The sequence below is a fragment of the Oncorhynchus keta genome, chromosome 36 (genome assembly GCF_023373465.1).
Source record: "Oncorhynchus keta strain PuntledgeMale-10-30-2019 chromosome 36, Oket_V2, whole genome shotgun sequence".
Lineage (NCBI taxonomy): Eukaryota > Metazoa > Chordata > Actinopteri > Salmoniformes > Salmonidae > Oncorhynchus > Oncorhynchus keta.
In genome coordinates this window covers 21,101,048-21,125,737 of record NC_068456.1, presented here as the reverse complement: position 1 = coordinate 21,125,737, position 24,690 = coordinate 21,101,048, and the positions used below count along the sequence as shown (strand labels likewise).

Genomic DNA, 24,690 nt, shown 5'->3' with positions numbered 1-24,690 from the left:
AAAAATGCTGCAGCATTGAAGATCCCTAAGAACACAGTGGCCTCCATCATTCTTAAATGGAAGACGTTAGGAACCACCAAGACTCTTCCTAGAGCTGGCCGCCCAGCAAAACTGAGCAATCGGGGGAGAAGGGCCTTGGTCAGGGAGGTGACCAAGAACCCCATGGTCACTGACAGGTCTCTAGATTCCTCTGCGGAGATGGGAAAACCTTCCAGAAGGACAATCATCTCTACAGGACTCCACCAATCCGGCCCTTATGGTAGAGTGGCCAGACAGAACCCACTCCTCAGTAAAAGGCACATAACAGCCCGCTTGGAGTTTGCCAAAAGGCACCTAAAGACTCTCAGACCATGAGAAACAATATTATCTGGTCTGATGAAACCAAGATTGAACTCTTTGGCCTGAATGCCAAGCATCACGTCTGGAGGAAACCTGCCACCATCCCTATGGTGAAGCATTGTGGTGGCAGCATCATGCTGTGGGGATGTTTTTCAGCGGCAGGGACTGGGAGACTAGTCAGGATCGAGGCAAAGATGAATGGAGCAAAGTACAGAGAGATCCTTGATGAAAACCTGCTCCAGAGCGCTCAGGACCTGAGACTGGGGCGAAGGTTCACCTTCCAAAAGGACAACAACCCTAAGCACACAGCCAAGATAACACAGGAGTGGCTTTGGGACAAGTCTTTGAATGTCCTTGACTGGCCCAGCTAGAGCCCAGACTTGAAACCGATCAAACATCTCTGGAGAGACCTGAAAATAGCTGTGCAGAGAAGAATGGGATTAACTCCCCAAATACAGATGTGCCAAGTTTATAGAGTCATACCCAAAAAGACTATACTGTAATCGCTGCCAAAGGTGCTTCAACAAAGTACTGAGTAAAGGGTCTGAATACTTATGGAAACGTGATATTTCATTTTAGATTTTTTTTCTAAATTAGTAAAACATTTCTAAAAACCTGTTTTTGTTTGTCATTATGGGGTATTGTGTGTACTATAGATTGATGAGGGAAAAAACTATTTAATACATTTTAGAATACGGCTGTAATGTAAAAAAATCTGGAAAAAGTCAAGGTGTCTGAATACTTTCAGAAGGCACTGTAAATCAGATAAAAACAACAACTCATTGACGACAAAGTATTCTAGGGTGAAGGGGGGCAAAATCTAGCATGCACTACATTCTGTCAACAGAGAAACATTTGAAAAACGCTATTGACTGCAAAAAAAAGTCATATTTGTCATCACTGATTGTTTTTCTGACCTTGTTTCATGCTTAAGAATCCAGCCCACTGGTTTCATAAAGCCCCTTAATGTGTTTACACAGCTTCCAATGAAAACAAAGGTTCTGGCCTGAGCCTTAGATCCAAGCTGGCCTTTCAGGGAGAAAAGGAGGAAGAGGGATAGAGAGAGGGAGGCAGAGAGAAGATTGAGCTTAAGATTTGGTTTGCAAGTGCAGGGCCTCCTGGCTCCAATCCACTAACAGCTCATTCTCTCTGCTTGTTTCCTCTCGACATAGGGTCCCTGCACTGTGACCAAGGGACTCCGAGGACTTGGGGTCTGTTACTAATGGGTCTTGTTTCCCATTTGAGAGGTTTATTATCTCTGGCAGAGGAATAATCAAACATTCTCGCTGGCCAGGCCCACTGACTTCATATGCTCGATTTCATATTGTCCATTTGAGTTTGTGTTACAGGGTGAAAAGTTATGATTAAGCAGACATTTAGACTTAACCAAGGTGGCTTTATGAATCCAAGGTGACATGTAAATAAAATGATAAATACAGAGCCAACGAGATACTGATATACACTATACACTATATTACCAAAAGTGTGTAGACACCTGCTCATATACCATGTCATTAAAAAATCATAGGAGTTCATATGAAGTTGGTCCCCTTTGCCTCTGGATTAACTCCCCAAATACTGGAACCAAGGGGCCTAGCCCGTACTATGACAGGTATTCCATTTTCATGTACCACCATGTTCTATTTTATAATAATCAATCCACTAAGCATTGGCTTTCATCTCTGTTCAATTTATACTGAACAAAAATATAAAAGCAACATGCAACAATTTCACATATTTATTAGGCCTCGCTCGCAGTTGGAACGCTCGCAGGCGTTCCAATTCATCCCAAAGGTGTTCGATGAGGTTGAGGTCAGGGATCTGTGCAGGGCAGTCAAGTTCTTCTACACCGATCTCAGCAAACTATTTATGTTTTGACCTCACTTTGTGCACAGTGACATTTTTATGCTGGAACGGGAAAGGGCTTTCCCAAACTGTTGTCACAAAGTTGGAATAGAATGTAATTGTATGCTGTAGCGTTAAGATTTCCCTTCACTGGAACGAAGGGGCCTAGCCCGTACTATGATAAACAGCCCCAGACCATTATTCCTCCTCCACCAAACTGCCTGATGCACTATGCATCAGGCAGCATACTCCTGGCATCCACCAAACCCAGATTTGACCGTCATACTGCCAGATGGTGAAGCGTGATTCATCACTCCAGAGAATGCGTTTCCACTGCTCCAGAATCCTCCCGCCGATGTTTGGCATTGCACATGGTGATCTTAGGCTTGTGTGATCTTAGGCTTGGCCATGTAAACCCGATTCATGAAGCTCCCGACAAACAGTTATTGTACTGACGTTGCTTCCAGAGGCAGTTTGGTAGTCGGTAGCGAGTGTTGCAACCGAGGACTGACGATTTTTACACGCTAGGGGCTTCAGCACTCGGTGGTTCAGTTCTGTGAGCTTGTGTGGCCTACCACTTCACGGCTGAACCGTTGCTGCTCCTAGACGTTTCAACTTCACAATAACAGCACTTACAGTTGACCAGGGCAGCTCTAGCAGGGCAGAAATTTGACGAACTGACTTGTTGGAAAGGTGGCATCCTATGACAGACAGTGACACGTTGAAAGTCATTGAGCTCTTCAGTAAGGCCATTCAACTGCCAATGTTTGTCTATGGAGATTGTATGGCTGTGTGCTTGATTTTATACACCTGTCAGCAACGGGTGTGGCTGAAATAGCCAAATCCACTTATTTGAAGGGGTGACCACATACTTTTGTATATATAATGTATGTTTAGAATGTCACTTCCAAATGGACTACATGAGTTTCAGTGCACACAACTCAAGTCCCTGTTAAATGTATGAAGCAGAGTTGAGATGATAATGTCAACGGCTGGCATATGGTAAAGGTCCAGTGAATAATGGTTGCACCACACAATCAACTTACCGTTGCCAAGAAATGTGTAGAAACACAACCTATTTACATCCCATTTCTGTCAATCAACATGATTTGTCATCAGGAATGGTATTATTAGTTACAGTTAGCCAATGTGTTGGTACATAATTTGTGTGTGTCATCTGTGCGTGTGTGAAGGGAGAAGACAGGATTAAAAATAAGTGTTTGATGAGTAATCAGCTAAATGTACCTCATCCGAGCCACACATGACTCTTGGATAGAATGCTGAACATGGTCAGTTCCTTTTTCACATTGGAAAGCAGCAGCGGTATCACTAATACTCCTCAAAATAACAAGTTATGTAAATTGTCTGACAGGTATTCCATTTTCATGTACCACCATGTTCTATTTTCTAATAATCAATCCACTAAGCATTGGCTTTCATTTCTGTTCAATTTATACTGAACAAAAATATAAAAGCAACATGCCACAATTTCAAATATTTATTAGGCCCTAATCTACGGATTTCACATGACTGCAAATACAGATGTGCATCTGTTGGTCACAAATACCTTAAAAAACAAATGGGCGTTAACAGTATCTCTGTGCTTTCAAATTGCCATCGATAAAATTGAATTGTGTTTGTTTTCCGTAGCTTATCCCTGCCCATACCATAACCCCACCATGGGGCACTCTGTTCACAATGTTGACATCAGCAAACCGCTCGCCCACACGACGCCATACAAGTGGTCTGCGGTTGTGAGGCCGGTTGGATGTACTGCCAAAGTCTCTAAAACAACATTGGAGGCAGCTTATGGTAGAGGTTAACATTAAATTAACAGCTCTGGTGGACATTCCTGCAGTCAGCATGCCAATTTCACACTCCCTCAAAACTTGAGACATCTGTGGCATTGTGTAGTGTGACAAAACTGCACCTTTTAGAGCCTTATATTGTCCCTGGCACAAGGTGCACCTGTGTAATGATCATGCTATTTAATCAGCTTCTTGATATGCCACACCTGTCAGGTGAATGGATTATCTTGGCAAGGAGAAATTATCACTAACAGGGACTTAAAGACATTTGTGCATAACATTTTAGAGAAATAAGCTTTTTGTGTGTATGAAGAATTTTGTGGATCTTTTATTTCAGCTCATGAAACATGGGACCAACACTTGTCCAGTGTAGTTTGAAAGGTCAACCTGATTCATAGAGGTTGACATCAGCAAAGAATCCACTGCATCCATGATGCAACAATTAACAAAATGTCAACATCGTTTTAAAGATGACAACACAAAATGTAAGTATTGCTCATCTCTACCATATCAGTGTTGTGTATTGTGTTGAGAACAAGCCAGTTATGAGCTGTCATTTTCCAAACACTAGTTTTCGATGAGAGATAGTGTGTAAGTCTAGGAGGATCATATCATTCATTCATTCTGCACCAGGCCTACAGCCATCCCCACAGATTTTAAAGATCTCACCCTGACCTGTGAACTTCCTGCCTGGACAATTGCAAAGTTTTTTTCTTTCTCTTTTCTATGATCCATCCACAACACTTTCATTCATTATGAGATTTTGAACTTGTCAACCTTTTCATGGGAACTGAGAGAAAGGAGAAGGGACTGTCTCACCAATTGCCCCCAAAGGGACAAAGCAGCCCCTCATAAGAATCTCATTCAAAATGCAGTTTTGTGAATGGATCAACAATTATAGGGCATTCAAAGGTTCGTTTGGAAACAGTGTAGAGTAGACAGACATGAATCAAATAGAAAAAGTCTACAAAGGACTTGCCTACCATGAATCCTGTCTTATTATGTTCTCGCAATGTTGACAGTATTGCAATTACAATGTAGCAACTACAGAGCATACTATATGATTTTATGGGCAAAACTCTCTTACTCAAAGTTCTGTCACTCAAAGAAGGGGGATGGATATATATTTTTATGTAACATTTTGGATATTTAATTTCAAGTTTTCACAATCTACCAAAAATCTTTGTTATACTCGTACCCATACCCTACTAAGAATCTTCGCTAGTCAGGTACATTATTATAACTGTAGCAGGGGAGACACTCAGTGGGCACCAGTGAGTATTGCATGTTTATGTGGCACTTCCAAAAACAGGCATTTGTGTGTGTTACAGGCCAAGGCTTCCCAAACTCGGTCCTGGGTCTCCCAAACTCGGTCCTGGGTCTCCCAAACTCGGTCCTTGGTCTCCCAAACTTGTTCCTGGGTCACCCAAACTATTTGTTTGCCCTATACACAGCTGATTCAAATAATCAAATCTCAATGATGAGTTTGAATCAGCTGTGTAGTGTAGGGAAAAAAACTAAACACACCCAGGGGGGTCTCCAGGACCAGGTTTGGGAAATGCTGTTATAGGATATGCTTTTATATATTCCCAAATAATATGTCCTGATAACTTGACATCAACTTCTAAAAATCATGACTTCCCAATGCCTCTTAATTGCACCCTATTGTGGTCATTTAACAATTAAAACAGCTCATACATTCATTTTTGTATTTTATGTGACAGCTAATTACACACACACACACACACACACACACACACACACACACACACACACACACACACACACACACACACACACACACACACACACACACACACACACACCTTGGTGTGCATGGATGACCAAAGCTCCAACCACTACACACAGAATATGAAAGGGCACTGGACAAAGGTCTGACGTCAAATGAACAGTATTTTGTGACGCACTGCGCATGTGAAATGAGAGCGACCTATTAATTCTCAACAAGACTAGCCTGTTCTCTCCATCTGCAACCTTTAAACTACTCACAGATTTGCATGCCGGATGAAAGATTTCAATTTCCACTCTATACACTTCTGTGAATGATCATGCTTAAGTGCTTTATTGATGTAGAGTAATATGGTGTTTCAAGTACAGTAGTAGCTTAATATCCCAACATAAATACTGCTTTTGAATCTCTAAATGTCACAAAAGATGACTGAAAAGACAGAAATAAATCCACACTACAAAAACTACAGAACATATGGTTGTTCTCCTTATGTACACAGGAAATCAATCATTTTCACATCTGAAAACAACAGTTTGAGGAATTTGTTCTTTAATCTTCATGTCACACATCAAACCATCAAGTTTAAACAAAAGTAGTACAATTGTTCACAGTATTGGATTTTGCAGTGTTAGACTACAGTGTTTCAAGTGAAGGCACAAAACAAAATAATATTCTTGCAAATAAACCCACCTACCTACAAACATAAACCAGGGAGACTAGACTTGAAATATAACAGTAGCACATAATTAAACTAACTTTATCTCTGGTCATATTCAATACCTGAATCCTCCTCTCTCTTTCTGCTTGTCCAGTGCTAGCAACAATCTCCTTAGGAGACCCATAAGCCCCAAAGTGCTCTTTACTCAATTGGGCAACTCTGTTGCCATTAAAATACATCTCGTTCTGCTACAAAAGATAAACATAAATATATAAAGATAAAATATAAGGAGCATGCTCTCACAATAGACAATAGTTATGCGCCTAATGCAAATTACTATCAAAAAAGAATGTCTGCTAAATGATGGAAATGTAGCCAAATTGTATCTATGATCCTATGCTATCCATTCATGTTTTTGGTATCTTTATATCTGAGAATTAACCATTGATATCAGGCCACACCCGGCCATGATTATAGACACCTGTGTGTCCTTTGACACTATATAAACTAGTCACCCAGCAGTGTTTGTCATTATACCCTGATGAAGACAGCTTGTCTGTCCAAACGTTGGTTATTAGGTTATTATTGCATCCGAGTTCCTAGAGTGTCCTTTAATTTAAGTGTTCTACTCTGCTAGCCAGCATCTCGCCTAAATAGGTGTGCGTTTCTTTCACCTCTAAATGACATAAATGTAACTATAAAGCTATGTCAATTCAGGAGGTCCATTTTGAAAATAAAACTTTTTTTCTGAATTTAGACTTCAACCGTGGTCTATACAGCAGCACCATGTAAATAACAGTAACTATAAAAAGATTGGCTATATTCATGCATTTGCTACATTGCCTTCATTTCCCCATAAAACTACATTTCCCTTTGAGACATCCAGTAGCTGTATACAAAATATCAACACCATTAACAAAACATACAGTTACAACAAATACCAAAGAGATGTTTTATTTGGATTTCTTTCTAATATATTCTCATGGCTTGATGGAGTACAATGACTTGTAAACATAGATACTACATCACAGCCAATTAGGATGCATGATTTCATAAAACAGGATTTCATTCAAATGTACCCTAACATTTTACTTGACATCCAGTGTCATAACACGATCATAACCATGTCATAACACTGGCATGACATATTTAGACCTGTTGTAACATACAGTGCATTCGGAAAGTATTCAGACCCCTCGACTTTTCCCCAAAAAGTTTACGTTACAGCCTTATTCTAAAATTGATTAAATGTTTTCCTCATCTATCAACACACAATACCCCAGAATAAGGCTGTAGGGTAACAAAATGTGGAAAAAGTCAAGGGGTCTGAATAGTTTCTGAATACACTGTATATTGCGTTATTTATAGCTAGTTATGACACCTACATAAGTGCCAAAACCCACCACATAAGGCAAAACATTCCATTACACCCTAGCATACATGTCAACAGTATATATGTGTGTGTGTGTGTTTTTTAATTGACCATATCAAAATTATCATTGTAATTGCGCACACATTGATGTCAGACATGCACCTACAACAATGCTCTGTTGATGATGACTGGGATGGATGCAGGAACTGATTTCAGGAGCAGGACAAGACACCCACGTTTTGACTGATGACTGATATAAGGTCATGTACATGATTGGCCTATCTGGCTTATAGGAGTCTGATGGTCATAATGCTTTTTGACAGTGTCATAAAGTGTGTTTTCTTAGTCCAAGTAAAGTGACACAGGATGCTCATAATGCTTCATGAAATTGTCAAAGTGTATTTGATGAAAAAACATGACTGTAAAGAATTTATAACAACAAAGGATTTACGAAACAAACTTTCAAACTAAAGGAAACTTCTTGGCAGGTTGAAACTAATTTGAATAACGCTATATGTCACAACAGGTGTAAATATATGGGCCATGACAGTATAATGACCACATTATGACATGTTATGTCAGCTGTTATGACATTATGACTGTGTTATGACACTGGGTGTCAAGTAAAGTGATACCAAATTTATATTTTGCTTCATTCATCGAGTTTCCATGTATTTTTTACAAGAGAAAGGATGACCCTTCACACCCCAATTTCAATGTTTAAAAAAAAATATTGTGTATTTATTAATTTGTCTATTTTTTCCCCCTCTCTACATTTTTGGTAAGGGTCCATAAGTAAGCAATGCACTGTTAGCCTACACCTGTTGTTTACGAAGCATGTGACAAAATAAGATTTGAGAATGGAGCAAAAACCAGCGTACACATGGCCATAAAGACTTTGATACAACCCTGCTCAGTATTAGCTATACATTGAGTAAATACATATCATATATACATTAATTTCTCTACCCTGGTCAGGTTACTTAGTCCTCAAATCCAACTGATCTGCTGCCCTGGGTCCAGACTTCATCTCTGTGATCAGGTCTGAAGTAGCTAGAGTGACCCACTTTCCGCCCTAATAGGGAGGGGTGCGTTCTACCTTCCTGGGGACAGGACTGTGACAGCTGACAACCCGCTGACCTAGAATCAGAGGACAGCCCAACAAACGTCAGACACGAAACCAATGCTTCAACAAACAGCAGGCAAAGATGACAGACTCAGGATTAGTGGAGAAGATAAAACGTCTCACGTGTAGAATCATTACTAATGAATGAGGCTGACAAAATCTCATTGGCGACAAGGGATCCCTAATGCATCATTTATATGTAACCATGTACTAACCTTTGAAACTGGAAATGTAGGATTATAATCAAAGTGAGACACTAAGCCATGGCCAAAATCACATGGGCCTGGTATGGAAAGTGTAGATCATGTATATCAACAGTAAAAAGATCTAGTACACAAACTTGCCTGCTTTTGGGGATTCTATGAGGTCTGTTTTCAGCTGTCTGGTGCTGCAAGGGAGATGAAAAGATGTCAGGTATTTCTACTGTTGACACTCAAGCTCAAAAGCTGATATTATCCCGTTCTGAAATGTTTTGTAAATTATCATGTTTCCCTTCTTTTTTTTCATTTTTTTTAGATCAGTAGGGAGGGAGGAAGAAAACACATTTGAATAGGCTGTCTGTATATTCTGTTTATTGTGACAGCACCATTTCAAATTCCTGTATAGGCAAATGTATTTGGCAAATAAAGGTGATTCTGATTCTTCTCAATTCCCAAACGGAATCTGGGATGCCAATTAGGATCAACAGTTCTCACAAGGGTTCAAATGTGTAACAATTATGATATCTTCTACTCTCTCCCTGACTGTCTTTCCATGGCCATTCATGACAAGTGTAAAACCAAAAATGTAATAACAGCTACCACAGAAAAGATATCTGCCATTGTAAGCATATTGCCATCAGTAGTAAAGAAAAAGGCGTGATATTGTACAGTACCATGTAATCTGCGTAGTTTGGTGGACTGGGGGAGCTCTGGTAGTATTCCAGTAGCCTCTCAGCCAGGGCGATGCGTTTGAGCAGGTTCTCAATGAAACATTGGATCCGAACTTTACCACATATCTCATGCTGGGTGGCAGCCTTAAGGAAATTCTGAATGGTGATGACTTCTCTAAATTAAAAAAACCCAGATACAAATTGAAAACATGAAGGGAGCAATGAAGAGAGCAGCGTGTAACATACTAACGAATGTTGCTACTGTAATGATTACAGTCTTACTCCACTTGAAACAGCATCAATATAAGGAGTTACCAGATTAGTGTATTGGTAACTGTTGTCCGCCATTTGACCTCATGGTTAAGATTGTGACTAAAAATACAGTAAGGAAAGGTTTAGGTTAAGATTGAGTTACTGGCTCACTCACTGTTCTTGCCTCTCCAGCTCGTACTCTGACTCCTTCAGCTGCTCCTTCAGCGTGGCAATCACCATCACTGCCACGTCCGCCTGCCGGCTCAGCGCCCGCTCCTTCTCCTGTACCTCCTGCCTCCCCTGCGCCAGGTGCTGGGAGAGGGCACACTCACACAGCAGCTCTGTGTCCGTCTTGGCAAGCTCCGTGGTAACCCTGTGCAGCCTCCTCTGCATGGTGCTGTCCACCACCCGTAGGACCTTGGCCAGCCTGCGCCGGAGCGACATCTCCTCGGTACAGACATTCCGCTCTGGAAACACTACCTCAAGCTTGCTGCCTGGGTCTGGAGGTTCGTCAAATGGAAAGGGGGAAGGGATATGATCTGTCCCAGGGCTGGACATGTGGATTTTGAGACCATCTTTACTGGCCTCTTCCTCCTCCTCCTCCTCTTCATTCTCAGTCTTTATCTCCTCAGCTGCCTGCGTCCCCACATGGGGCATACGACACCTCTCTATGCAGATAGTGACCTCTCGTGTGTCACTCAGGGAGCGTCGGTGCAGGGCTCTCTCTGGGTGGGAATGCACCCTGCGGGTCGGAAGGCTCAGCTCGTGCATGGTGTGGTAGTAACTGTGGCTGTATTCCAGGTGGGCTCTCAAGGAGGCCAGACTACGGAACCTCTTATGCTCCCCACACCGAGGGCACCTGAATGGGAGCTGGGGGTCAGCAGATGCCCCACGAGCCTGTCCATTCTCAGTGAAGAGAGAGGTCCTCCTGGCACATACCTTCTGATGCATTTCACCTACGACCTGGAAGCCAAACACATAATGGCTGATATGACTTTGATATAAGTCATCCACATACAGCAGACTTATGATAAGGCGAACACCTCATGCTTCCAGCACTCAGCTATATTACTGCAAAGGATTAATACTCATATTATAGTAGGCTATGCTATCAAATCAATCCTACATTTGTTTGAATCAAAACCATTGACTATGTTTGTTCCAATCAATGTCACCTAACAGACAAATACCGTCGCAAAATAAAAAGGCCTGCAGATCCCCATCAATAACCAGCCAACAATAGATGACAGTGACAGTAATATGGTTTGCTGTTACCTGGTCTGAGCATTTCATGTTATTCTGTATGTAAATCCGAGACACTCCATTTAGTATATGTTCCGATTTGTATGTATTCATTTGTGGATATCCATCACCAATTTCGTATATGTTACAAATTACAATTCGTATTATGTTACGAATTTGCAAAACGTATGGTATGTCACAAATTCTAGCGAGGTGACTAGTTGGCTAACGTTAGCTAGCTGGCTAACTTTACCTAGTCTAGGAGTTTGAAATCGGGGTTAAGTTTAGGAGTTAGGTTAAAAGGTTAAGGGAAGGGTTATGGTTAGGGTTAGGAGAAGAGTTAGCTAACATGCTAAATAATTGCAAAGTAGATAAAAAAGTAGTTAGTAGTTGAAAAGTTTAAATGTTAAAGTTGTCCTTGATGAGAGTTGAACTCGCAACCATTGGGTTGCTAGACGTTAGCTATATATACACCCACAAATCCACCCTACTTTTGTTTTTGTCTTACTCACCGGGAACATGCCCGATGTTCTACGCTGGTGCCAATAAAATAATTGAACAAACAGTAGCCTAAGTTAAGAATTTTGCTGAATAGAAAGAGTGTCAGAATCAGTCTCAACGTCAACAGTGAAGAGGCGACTCCGGGATGCTGGCCTTCTAGGCAGAGTTGCAAAGAAAAAGCCATATCTCAGACTGGCCAATAAAAAGAAAAGTTTAAGATGGGCAAAAGAACAGACACTGGACAGAGGAACTCTGCCTAGAAGGCCAGCATCCCGGAGTCGACTCTTCACTGTTGACGTTGAGACTGGTGTTTTGCGGGCACTATTTAATGAAGCTGCCAATTGAGGACTTGTGAGGCGTCTGTTTCTCAAACTAGACACACTAATGTACTTGTCCTCTTTCTCAGTTGTGCACCGGGGCCCTCCCACTCTTTCTATTCAGCTTAGAGACAGTTTGCACTGTTCTATGAAGGGAGTAGTACACAGCATTGTACAAGATCTTCAGTTTCTTGGCAATGTCTCACATGGAATAGCCTTCATTTCTCAGAACAAGAGTAGACTGACGAGTTTCAGAAGAAAGCACGTTGTTTCTGGCCATTTTGAGCCTGTAATCAAACCCACAAATGCTGATGCTCCAGATTCTCAACTAGTCTAGAGAAGGCCAGTTTTATTTCTTCTTTAATCAGAATAACAGTTTCAACTGTGCTAACATAACTGCAAAAGGGTTTTCTAATGATCAATTAGCCTCTTAAAAATGATAAACTTGGATTATCTAACACAATATGCCATTGGAACACAGGAGTGATGGTTGCTGATAATGGGCAACTGTACGCCTATGTAGATATTCCATAAAACCTTTTTTTTTTTAATCTGCTGTTTCCAGCTACAATAGTCATTTACAACATTAACAATGTCTACACTGTATTTCTGATCAATTTGATGTTAATTTATGGGCCAATTGTTTTGCTTTTCTTTCAAAAACAAGGACATTTCTAAAGTGACCTCAAACTTTTGAACGGTACTGTAAGTATTCAGACCCTTTCCTATGAGACTTGAAATTGAGATCAGGTGCATCCTGTTTCCAAGGTTCATCATCCTTGAGATCTTGTTACAACTTGATTGGAGTCCACCTGTGGTAAATTCAATTGATTGGACATGATTTGGAAAGGCACAAATCTGTCTATATAAAAGGTCTAACAGTTGACAGGGCATGTCAAAGCAAAAACCAAACCATGAGGTTGAAGGAATTGTCCATAGAGCTCAGAGACAGCACTGTGTCGAGGCACAGATCTGGGGAAGTGTACCAAAACTTTCTCCAGCATTGAAGGTAGTGAAGAACACAGTGGCCTCCATCAATCTTAAATGGACGGAGTTTCAAACCACCAATGCTGGCCGCCCAGACAAACTGAGCAATTGGGGGAGAAGGGCCTTGGTCAGGGAGGTGACCAAGAACCTGGCCATTACTGAGAGAGCTCCAGAGTTCCTCTGTGGAGATGGGAGAACCCTCCAGAAGGACAACTATCTGCAGCACTCCACCAATCAGGCATTTGTGGTAGAGTGGCCAGACAGAAGCAACTCCCTCAGTAAAAAGGCACATGACAGCCAAAGGCACCTAAAGGACACTCAGACCATGAGAAGCAAGATTCTCTGGTCTGATTAAACCAAGATTGAACTCTTTGGCTTGAATGCCAAGCGTCACTTCTGGAGGAAACCTGGCACCATCCCTACGGTGAAGCGTGGTGGTAGCATCATGCTGTGGGGAGGTTTTTTAGCGGAAGGGATTGGGAGACTAGTCAGGATTGAGTGAAAGATGAATGGAGCAAAGTATAGCGATCCTTGATGAAAACCTGCTCCAGAGCGCTCAGGACCTCAGACTGGGGTGAAGGTTCACCTTCCAACAGGACAACGCAGGAGTGGCTTCGGGAAAAGTCTATGAATGTCCTTGAGTGGCCCAGCCAGAGCCTGGACTTGAACCCAATATAACGTCTCTGGTGTGATCTGAAAATAGCTGTGCAGCGACGCTCCCCATCCAACCTGACTGAGCTGGAGAGGAGTTGCAGAGAAGAATGGGAGAAACTCCCCAGATACAGGTGTGCCAATCTTGTAAAGTCATACCCAAGAAGACTCAAGGCTTTAGTTGCTGCCAAAGGTGCTTCAACAAAATACTGAGTAAAGGGTCTGTATACTTATGTAAATGTAATATTTCCATTAAAAAAACATTGTAAAACCTGTTTTTGCTTTGTCATTATGGGGTATTGTGTGTAGATTGGTTAGGGAAAAAAATAACAATTGAATCAATGTTAGAATAAGGCTGTAACAAAATTTTGAAAGTGAAGTATGAATATTTTCAGAATGCACTTTAATGTTATTATTTTCTACATTGCAGAATAATAGTGAAGACAAACCATGAAGTAACACATACGGAATAATGTAACCAAAAAGGTGTTAAATAAATCAAAATATATTTGAGATTCTTCAAAGTAGCCTCCCTTTGCCTTGACAGCTTTGCATACTCTTGGCATTCTCTCAACCAGCTTCATGAGGTAGTCACCTGAAATGCATTTCAATTAACAGGTGTGCCTTGTTAAGTTAATTTGTGGAATTTCTTTCCTTCTTTATGCGTTTGAGAGCCATATTTGGCTAAAAACGAAGTATATACTATGGCAAGAACAGCTTATATTAAGCAAAGAGAAATGACAGTCCATCATTACTTTAAGCAATGAAGGTCAGTCAATATGGAACATTAAGAACTTTGAACGTTTCTTCAAGTGCAGTCTCATCAAGCACTATGACGAAACTGGCTCTCATGAGGATAAGTGCCGAGGATAAGTTCATTAGAGTTAGCGGCATCAGAAATTGCAGCCCAAATAAATGCTTCAGAGTTCAAGTAGCAGACACATCAACTGTTCAAAGACTGTGTGAATCAGGCCTTCATCATCAAATTGTTGCAAAGAAACCACTAAAGGACACCAATAAGAAGAGACTTGCCTGGCCCAAGAATCACGAGCAATGGACATGAGACCAGTGGAAATCTGTCCTTTGGTTTCTTATTTTAGATTTTCCCACCATGAAGCTCGGAGGAGGGGCTGTGATGGTACTTTGCTGGTGTGATTTGATTAGAATTCAAGGCACAGCACGTCTACCACAGCATCTGGTTTGCTATAATTATTATAACTTTTTAACCCCCTTTTTCTCCCTAATTTTGTGGTATCCAATTACTGGTAGTTTCTGCCTTGTTGCTACAACTCTCGCACGGACTTGGGAGAGGCGAAAGTCGAGAGCCATGCGACCTCCGAAACACAACCCAACCAAGCCGCACTGCTTCTTAACACAGCGCGCCTCATGGGCCTCCCAGTCACGGCTGGCTTCGACAGAGCCTGGGCTCGAACCAAGAGTCTCTGGTGGCACAGTGCCTTAGACCACTGCGCCACTAGGGAGGTCCCTATCATTTGTTTTTCAACAGGACAATGACACAAAAACACACCACCAGGCTGTGTAAGGGATATTTGACCAAGGAGAGTGAAGTGCTGATGAAGTGCTGCATCAGATGACCTAGCCTCCACAATCACCCAACCTCAACCCAATGGAGATGGTTTGTGATGAGTTGGAGCGCAGTGTGAACTCCGTCAAGACTGTTGGAAAAACATTCCAGATGAAGCTGGATGTGTGCAAAGCTGTCAAGGCAAAAGGGTGGCAACTTTGAAGAATCTCAAATAAAAAATTATATTTTTATTTGTTTAACCCTTTTTTGGTTACTACATGATTTCATGTGTTTCATAGTTTTGACATCCTCACTATTATTCTACAATGTAGAAAATAGTCAAAAATAAAGAAAAAACCTTGAATGAGTAGGTGTGTCCAACATTTTGACTGGTACAGTATATGTGTATTTTAATGACATTCTGCGATTGTTGTCCATGGGCACCTCGGTCTCGGCCGCTTATCTCCGCTTTGTAAGGTGTGCCCCCACTATTAATTTGTAGGGACATGTACCAGACCACCTTACTTTCACCCCTGGTCTTATGTTAATATACCAAACTTATCATACTAATTTGAATTACCTGGATGTACGTTTACTATGTTACGTCTAGTTTATGAGATCAGGCTGGGTTGACAGCAGACTCAAGCACATGCAATTCAAGTATTTAGCTAAGCAATGATACATAACGGTATTCAATATTAACTGTGTACAACAGATTATGTCGTACATGTAACGGGTAATGTTTTATGTAGGCTAGTTATTAGCATCTCTTCCTACCCCATACATGGCTCACCAGGACTAGCTAGCTAGCCAGGCGGCTGCTATCGATACATAGCGCCATATGGTGTTTAATAAATGTACAACATTATATATTTCAAGCTGTGTATACATGTAATCTCGCGTGCATATAGTTTACCTGTATTTGAATAACAGTTTCATGACAAAAAAATAAGAAAAAAAGCTAGAATTCCCCCTGCACACAAATGTCCTGCGAACGCTTCGGAAAATGTTAATCAGTGAGAGTAGTGAGCACAGCCTCCCCAACCTCCTTTATAGTAGACGCGTCTGTGAAGCTGCGGAGGGAATAAATACTAGCTAGTGACGATCAGCAACAAATGATCAATGGAATGTTGCTAGTAAATGTCGCGTTTAATGGCTACTGAAACAGAACAGCAGCGTTGCACATGATGGCATATTGGTAGCCTAGTGGTTAGAGCGTTGGAGTAGCAACCGGAAGGTTGCGAGTTCAAACCCCCGAGCTGACAAGGTACAAATCTGTCGTTCTGCCCCTGAACAGGCAGTTAACCCACTGTTCTCAGGCCGTCATTGAAAATAAGAATATGTTCTTAACTGACTTGCCTGGTTAAATAAAGGTAAAAAAAATAAAATAAAAATAAAAAATATATATATATATATATGACCACGCAAAAATACGTTTTTGTTGAATGGAATAAATAGTCGTGTAACTGTACAAATTGCCAACTAAATTAATAAATAACAAATGGTAAATTATTAACTGTCAGGCCATTGAATTATTATTGTTGCTTGCATCCCATAATGTGCAGCTCAGACAATTCGGCGTGACCACTCTCTGAGACAGACGGGGTATACAATCAGACCATATCTTGGTAAAATGCATGAATCAATGTCATGTTTAACTTATTACTTAGAGATAAAACACATACAGATAATTTCAAACGCACACCACTGCTGTGGTTATCAGACATCCTCGAATCGAATTTGAAATTCAAATTTGAAAATGGTAGAATCCAGTTTTGTTTGGCAGCGGAACGCGTCATCACTGAATTGATAGGAAAAGCACTGGGGGCTTGTCTGGACGAATGGCGAATATGGACTATCAGCGGGACGTTCAAAATTTCAGGAGAAATGCAAGTGCTCGGTCCTCGTGTTCCTCTCTCGCAATGGAGATAAAAAGAAAGAAGATAAGTGAGAGCGCTGTATTCTTGCAATCAGAGGTAATGTGCCAGTTTGTTGTCAACCGATTAGCTAACTACTAGGCTAGCAAACTGAAGTTTTTCTGTAACTGATACCTGTCTAACGAACGCGTCAGCTAGCTAACAACTAACGCATCCAGCTGAGTTTACGATTTATTCTACATAGCGTTACAGTAGTTATAATTTGCGCTCTAGCTAGCTAACGTAAATGCAGAAATATTAATGGTTTGCTAACTGTTCCAACGCTTTCTTTTATGATCATTGATTTTTGTAAAACACTAGCCTCAATTCAATCTATGTGATACGTTACTACATCCACTCTGGCCCTGTCCAGAAACAACCCAGCCTCGCTGTAGCCAAGTTACATGGCTACATAGCCTCTGTCTAGGCACTTATACTGACACTTATGGAGATGTATATTTCCTTCTGATCGTGGCTATTTCTGAATTTAGCTAGCAGCAGTGGTATAAAGTACTTAAGTAAAAATACTACTTAAGTGTTTTTTTGTTATCTGTATTTAACTATTTTTATTTTTGAGAACTTTTACTTTTATTTCACTACATTCCTAAAGAAAATAATGTACTTTTTACTCCATATATTTCCCTGACAGGCAAAAGTATTCATTACATTTTGAATGCTTAGCAGGACAGGGAAATTGTCCAATTCACACTTACCAAGAGAACATCCCTGGTCATTAATACTGCCTCTGATCTGGTGGATTCACTAAACACATCATTCATTTGTAAATGATGTCTGAGTGTGCCCCTGTCCATCAGTAAATTAAAAAAGGAAATGGTGCTGTCTGGTTTGCTTAATATAAGGAATTTGAAATGATTTATACTTTTGATACTTAAGTACATTTATCAATTACATTTACTTTTGATACTTAAGTATATTTAAAACCAAATAGTTTTAGACTTTTACTTGATTCATTTTCTATTAACGTATCTGTACTTTTACTCAAGAATGACAATTGGGTACTTTTTCCACCACTGGCTAGCAGATTGTATCAGGCTATGTAATGTGATACTCCATTAGCGGTTACAGGATAGGTACTGTTTGGCAAAGCACATAGACAAGATGGTTATATTTCAAATCTCCTCTCATTGATTGAGACAGATGTACACTTTGTTGGATAACTTCACGGAAGAAAAAAAATATGTATTTTATAACTGAGCATTTTCAAAATGTAAAACGAACCACCTGCAACTGGATACGGACATTTTAGAATGTGCATGTATTTGCCGAATGGGAACGAATATGGCATCGTTGCCCAGATAAGGTTGGTCGAAAAATCTCTGCTATGCCAAATAGCACCTGTCCTGTGACGGCTAATGGAGCGTCACATTATCCCGTTACAATATGCTAGCTGCGTAGATTGGACCCGTTTCTCTCCTACATAACTACTTTTCAGTGGTCACAAAGAACACTCCTGCTTTGCATGTTTATCGAAACGTTAATTTTGTTTGCTCTATTAACAAACGAATGTTCTTGCAGGCAAAATGCTTGAAAATGTCTACATCTGAATGACACTCATGAAATTAAAGAGGACATGAATTTGTTGTACATAAAACAGATTTCTAAGAAACTAACAGGTGACAAAATAGAGAAAGAGATCCAGGCTCAATAATCAGAAAACTGTACTATTTGTAGCCTATACTTTCTTTAGCCTCTTATACCATCAGATGTCTGTGGTGTAAATAAATGATTTTGTTTTTTAATAAAAGTCATCCCTATGTTAATGGTTTATTTGTTGGCTTTCCTCTTGTGTTCTAGCAAAGACCACCCAACATGTCATGCACATCAAACCCTGTCAATCTTTTGTCGGCCCAACCATACATTTGTGTCATGTTTTGAGTTTCTTTATTTCAGAGGGATTAAATGAGTTTCAAATGAGTGTTTTCTAAACATTTAACATTCTTCACATTTAGTCTTTGATCTATTGACTTGCCTTCCAGTATCCCTCGTTTATCAAGATCTGTGTCCTTACCCAGAACCCATCAATGTCTCCTGTCTGTGACATGTCACATCCTTTAGCTAGAGGATATCACCAAACTCCTTAGTTACCTGTCTCCTGTGAATCCACACTATTGTAATTCACTCTTTATATTATTATGGTGTTATCCCCTTCCTACAGGACTCTAACATGCAGGAGAAGATAGACTTTGAGATCCGCATGCGGGACGGGACCTACAAGCTCCTGGTGGCCAGCACCAATAGAGAGCAGATCCTGAATGCCTCCAAGAACCTCCTGACCTGCAACACTCGGATCAAGGCCTACATGACAGAAATGCACAAGGAGAACCATGATATGAGTGTCGCATCTCAGAGGTAAAGATAGGCCTCCTATTGTCTGGTTATGTGTGTTTGTTTGTGGAGTCATGCTCCGTAAGTGAAGTTGAATTTCTAATGTGTTTTGTGTGCCATAGACTATCAGATCGAGTTTCAGATGATCGTGTGGCCTGCAGAGGAAGAGTGGCCTTGTCTGGTAAGATCCTTCTCTTTATTTGTCAGAAGGGAACAATGACTGTCCTGTATCATGTTTGATATTCATGAAGATCATTAGATATTTGAGCCGAGCCACTTGTCTTAGCACCATTGTTGGAAAGTATACTGGGATTCTTCCATTTACTGACAGGTTTGTCTCTGTCCTCCACTGTAGGGCTGCGCATACCGTTGATGTGGAAAGACTCTGACCACTTTAATAACAAAGGGAGTGAGTAGATTGTCATTTATTGTTTTCAGTGAAGGAAAAGGAAAGCAACATAGGAGAAACCGATTCTCTGGAAATTCATTTAATTTAGACTGAACCTAATCACTAAAGCAATTATCATATTCAAGCCATGTCCTTGCCAATATTCAAAATATGTATTCTGAGTGTGGATGTAGTTATGGTTGTGAATCCTGGTTTTAGGCACGCGGCAGGTTGCCATCTTCTGCCTGATGAGAATTGGATCTGAAGTTTTTGACACTGAGATGATGGTTGTGGACAGATCGATGACTGATGTTTGTTTTGAGGGTGTAACAGTTTTGTAAGTATTCACCACAAATACAAACTCATATTGTTGAAATGGGATACCTTGGTTCTGTCTGCAGGACCCTATCGTCTTCTCTCCAGTTTCTTGTTAAAGATGCACTCCGGGATCCAAATTTGTAACATATTGGATTCGTAACATATCAAACTAATTACAAAGCTCGTATGATATCATACAAAATGGATGACGTACTACACAAAAAACAGGGACCACTTTTGGCGTGTGAGCACCACTTTCAAAACTACTGGCTGAAATTATACAAAAGTTTGAGAATGCATCTTTAAGTGTTCTGAATCGGACATTTCCCTCCTGATTGACAGTAACGGTGTTGGGCCTGCCTTCGAGCTGAAAGTGGAGCTGTATAGCTGTGCCATAGAGGAGGAGACCATCCTGGTCAACACCCCAAAGAAACTGGCTAAGAAGTTACGCAGCTCTTTTGGCAGGGCATCTGGGAGGAAACTCTGCCCCCTGCTTGAAGCTGGAGACCCTGACGCTTTCCTGCAGTCCAACCCAATACCGCTGTATGTGAGATGTAGTTAAGGCCTAGAGTTTTCCCTGGTCAGGTCTCATGTGCAGGAACAACGTTGGGTGCTGATTATATGTAATGGGTAGGGCCCAGATTTACTGCACTGTAGTCACCCCTTTTGGTTTGGCAGTTGTTGCCTTTTGCCTAGTAAGTCATCTGGTTAGTCTTGTATGTTAAATCACTTTGGGTCTCTGTCTGTCCTTCCTAGGGGGGCAAGGTACAGCCTGCTGGCGTACACCTCTCTGGGCTTGGCCTGGGCCGATGGGGCCTTCCAGTCCCATTCTCTCATTGTCCTCCAGGATGGTAAGAGCAACACTTCATTGGACATTCTTATATACTGCATTGCGTTAAAGATTCATTTCATTGCATGTTTTTGGTTTCAGAATTGGTCACAATATGCCTTGTTTGAACTCTTCTCTTTAGCTGAGTTGTCCTCCTGGCTGCCCCTCTATGGGAACCTCTGCTGTCGTCTAGTTGCCCAGCCCGTCTGTATGACCCAGGACATGATGAATGGCTATCTGATTCAGCAGGTGAGCTAACTGTTATTAACTCTCTGACTGCTCCCTGACAAACTATAGAGTACCATATCTGGCCCTGCCAGTCAAGCCCTGATAAGTAGAGCTAAAACCTTCTTTAGTCATATAACATACCCTTCTATGGTGTAGAAAAGTAAACCAATGTCTTACCGTATCTCCCTACATATTACCCATAATAATTGTCTTCTATTCCAGCAAAGTGTGGAGGGGCTGTCCCGGTACTGCAGCCTGTACTGTGTGCTCAGGGCTGGGAGGCTGTTCTGCTACTACACCCCTGAGGAGATTACTGCCAAGGTGGATCCCAGCCTCATCATACCCACCAACAAGGTAGACATTGCCATGGTAACCGACCAAAATCATTGTGATAGAACAGCACATAACTGTTAGTTTTCAGTTTTTCATCCCTGGGCTTTCCTGCTGTTTCTCTGTCCAGGACACTAGGATCCGTGTGGTGGATAAGGGCCCTCAGAAGAGGTCCAACAGTCTGACCATCACCAACCCAGTGGTGGGGGGGGCTCTGACCAACATCTTCACAACTGACAGCAGGGAGGAGCTGGAGGACTGGATGGAAGCATTCTGGCAGCACTTCTATGACCAGAGTGAGTGTTTGGAAGAGTTAGCAAAAACCTTAATCTCATGCTCTTTCTTTCACAGATTTAATCCAAATTGTATTTCGCCACCCAACGCTGTGATCTGATTTATCTTCTCTCTCCCAGGTCAGTGGCAGCACTGCTGTAGTGAGCTGATGAAGATTGAGGTTACGTCACCAAAGAAACCCCCACTCTTCCTCACCAAACAGGCTGACTCTGTCTACAATGACCTGAGTAAGTCCAGTGCCCTAAACCTTTGACTACATATTGTCTTAGATTTTTCTGATATGCAGTTTTGGGTGAGAAAATACAACTTATTTTTCAAATGAGCCCTGCAATACACACAAATTAAATAGAAAATGCAATCAATCAAATAATAACGAAATCAAATTAATACAATCCATCACATAATCAAATAATCAGTCAGATCATGTGAACTCCTCTCAAGAGGTCACTAAGTTTCTGTAGAACTGCCTTACTGAAAGCAGTGTTGGGACCTTTTCGCTGTCAGACACTATTTATATACTATATGATTCATTTAGTAAATTTTCCATCTTGTTCTAAAGGTATAAATTCTCCTGGAAAGTTTGAGAGTATCACCGACATCATCCACAGCAAAATTGAGGAAACAGGGGGCCACTTCCTCATTGGTGAGGAGGAGGCAAGGGAGCCTCCTAAATGGTCTGCTCTGTTTGACGGGTCCATCCCCATAGTGGTGCAGAAGAGTGTTTTGTCTCCGGGCAAAGAGAGTCCCCGTCCCAGCCCAACTCCCAGCTCTGTCTCCAACGACAACAAGAAAAGGCGTGCCCCGCCCCCACCTGCTGACAAGCAGCCTTTCAGCCTCCCACCAGCCAGACCCCCTCCTCCATATCAGGAAAAGGAGAACGTTGGGGTGCGAACCAAGACAGGGCGACCTTCGCTGGACGCCAAGTTCTCCGCCATCATCCAGCAGCTGCAGAGGAACCCTGGTGGCCTGTCCAGAAAGAACGCCCCCTTGGGCCAGATAGAGCCTCTCCAGCAGGACTTGGAGTACCCCCAGACTCCTGATGTCCCCCCCAGGCCTGCGCCCGTCCCTGCTCCACGCAACAAACTGAGGAAGTCCTTTAGGGAGAAGATGAACCCTAAAGCCTGGTGACTGACTGAACCTCACCTGGGACTAAAGCCTGAAGCCAGGGTCACCAGTGGCCCAAATATGCCTTTTAACTTTTACTAATAGGACCTATTTGGGTGTTTTTAGGGACATTTCTTAATGACTAAGCAACCTTCCTTTAATGAAATGGTCTTATTCCAATGTGTGTCCAATAACTCACTGTAGGAATATTATCATGTATAGACTGCAAATACACTTCTGAATGTGGGACCTTTGGGATAAATAATGTTCTCTTGGTTCTTTTGGCATGGTGTACCTAACCACTATGATATACTATGATAATAGTCCTTAATGCATTGGCCTTTCTAACCAGAATATATCACTGAATCGATATATATTGAACACTTTATCAGCGACACAGCGAATAGTGGATCTAATGTAAGCATTGCATGAAATGATCTTATAGGCCAGTAGAGGAGAAAATAATTTCAGTTTTGCGCTGCACTCGATATAAGCAGTGGCCTGAAGATTGAAATGGAACAATTGACTTTCTAGCGGACCAAACTAATGCACAGTACACTGTGGCCTGAGCCAGTTATCACTTTGTTTTCTATTCTTTTTAAAAACATTTTTTAAATATGTAGAGCGACAATGGGTTTTAAGGAACTGTTTTGGAATTGTAGATGTATCATTATTGTTCCAAATAATTAGCCATTTATTTAGCCGTTAGCACTTGTTTAGTAGTTAGGCTAGCATTTGCTAAAATACACAGGATTTCAAAGCTCCATGCCGTTTGTCATTTTTTAACACTTTTAATGCGTATTCGTTAACAATATTCAGTGAACTGTCTAAAGTTAATGGTTGTACTAGTTATTTCTGATTTGTTATTGTTAAATGTGTATTGTTGATGGTCTGTGCAGCCCTAACGTATTCGATTATCTTGTTTCCCTCTCGTATACTGTAAGATATCTAACGGTCTTTGATGTTGTGGATTAAAACCCATTTCTACTACTTAAAAAAAAAAAAAAATTTTTAAAAACATCAATAAAAATCAATTTAGCATGTTCAATTTGGTTTAAATAATGCAAAAACAAATTGTTGGCACATATCCCACGTTTACTTCTCCATGTAAAAAAGCTAACGTTTGCGTTCCTTGCTCAGACTATGAGAACATATTAAAGTTGGTGGTTCCTTTTAACATGAGACTTCAATATTCCAAGGTAAGAGGTTTTAGGTTGTAGTTAATACAGTATTTATAGGACTATTTCTCTCTACCATTTGTATTTCATATACCTTTGACTATTGGATGTTTTTATAGGCACTATAGTATTGCCAGTGTAACAGTATAGCTTCCGTCCCTCTTCTCGCCCCTACCTGGGCTCGAACCAGGAACACATCGACAATAGCCACACTCGAAGCAGCATTACCCATCGCTCCACAAAAGCCGCGGCCTTTGCAGAGCAAGGTGAACAGCTACTCCAAGTCTCAGAGCGAGTGATGTTTGAAATGCTATTAGCGCACACCCCGCTAACTAGCTAGCCATTTCACAGCGGTTACACCAGCCATTAGGCTGATAGGCTTGAAGTCATAAACAGCGCTGTGCTTGCGAAGAGAACGCACAAGTGCTGTTTGAATGAATGCTTGGTGTTTATGGTTAGGTACAGTCGTTCAACGTTTGTGCTTTTTTTCGCAAATGCGCTTTTGTTAAATCATC

General features: G+C 41.2%; 2 protein-coding genes across 2 annotated transcripts; one reads left to right on the top strand and one right to left on the bottom strand.

Moving 5' to 3' along the window:
• Window positions 1-6,274: 6,274 nt before the first annotated feature.
• On the bottom strand, window positions 6,275-16,646 carry LOC118369793 (protein ZNF365-like). The gene is made up of 5 exons (XM_035754495.2): window positions 16,161-16,646; window positions 10,197-10,984; window positions 9,773-9,944; window positions 9,243-9,286; window positions 6,275-8,912 (listed from the first exon to the last, which is right to left on the bottom strand). Exons 2-5 carry the CDS (start codon window positions 10,970-10,972, stop codon window positions 8,756-8,758), a joined length of 1,149 nt encoding a protein of 382 aa, XP_035610388.1. The 5' UTR covers window positions 10,973-10,984; window positions 16,161-16,646; the 3' UTR covers window positions 6,275-8,755.
• A 403-nt stretch (window positions 16,647-17,049) lies between these two features.
• Window positions 17,050-24,045, top strand: rtkn2 (rhotekin 2). Its single transcript, XM_035754494.2, has 12 exons — window positions 17,050-17,220; window positions 19,337-19,530; window positions 19,629-19,687; window positions 19,862-19,915; window positions 20,114-20,231; window positions 20,555-20,755; window positions 20,969-21,063; window positions 21,184-21,290; window positions 21,492-21,623; window positions 21,730-21,895; window positions 22,013-22,120; window positions 22,453-24,045. The coding sequence occupies exons 1-12, from the start codon at window positions 17,086-17,088 to the stop codon at window positions 23,019-23,021; spliced, it is 1,938 nt and encodes a 645-aa protein (XP_035610387.1). The 5' UTR covers window positions 17,050-17,085; the 3' UTR covers window positions 23,022-24,045.
• Window positions 24,046-24,690: the final 645 nt, after the last annotated feature.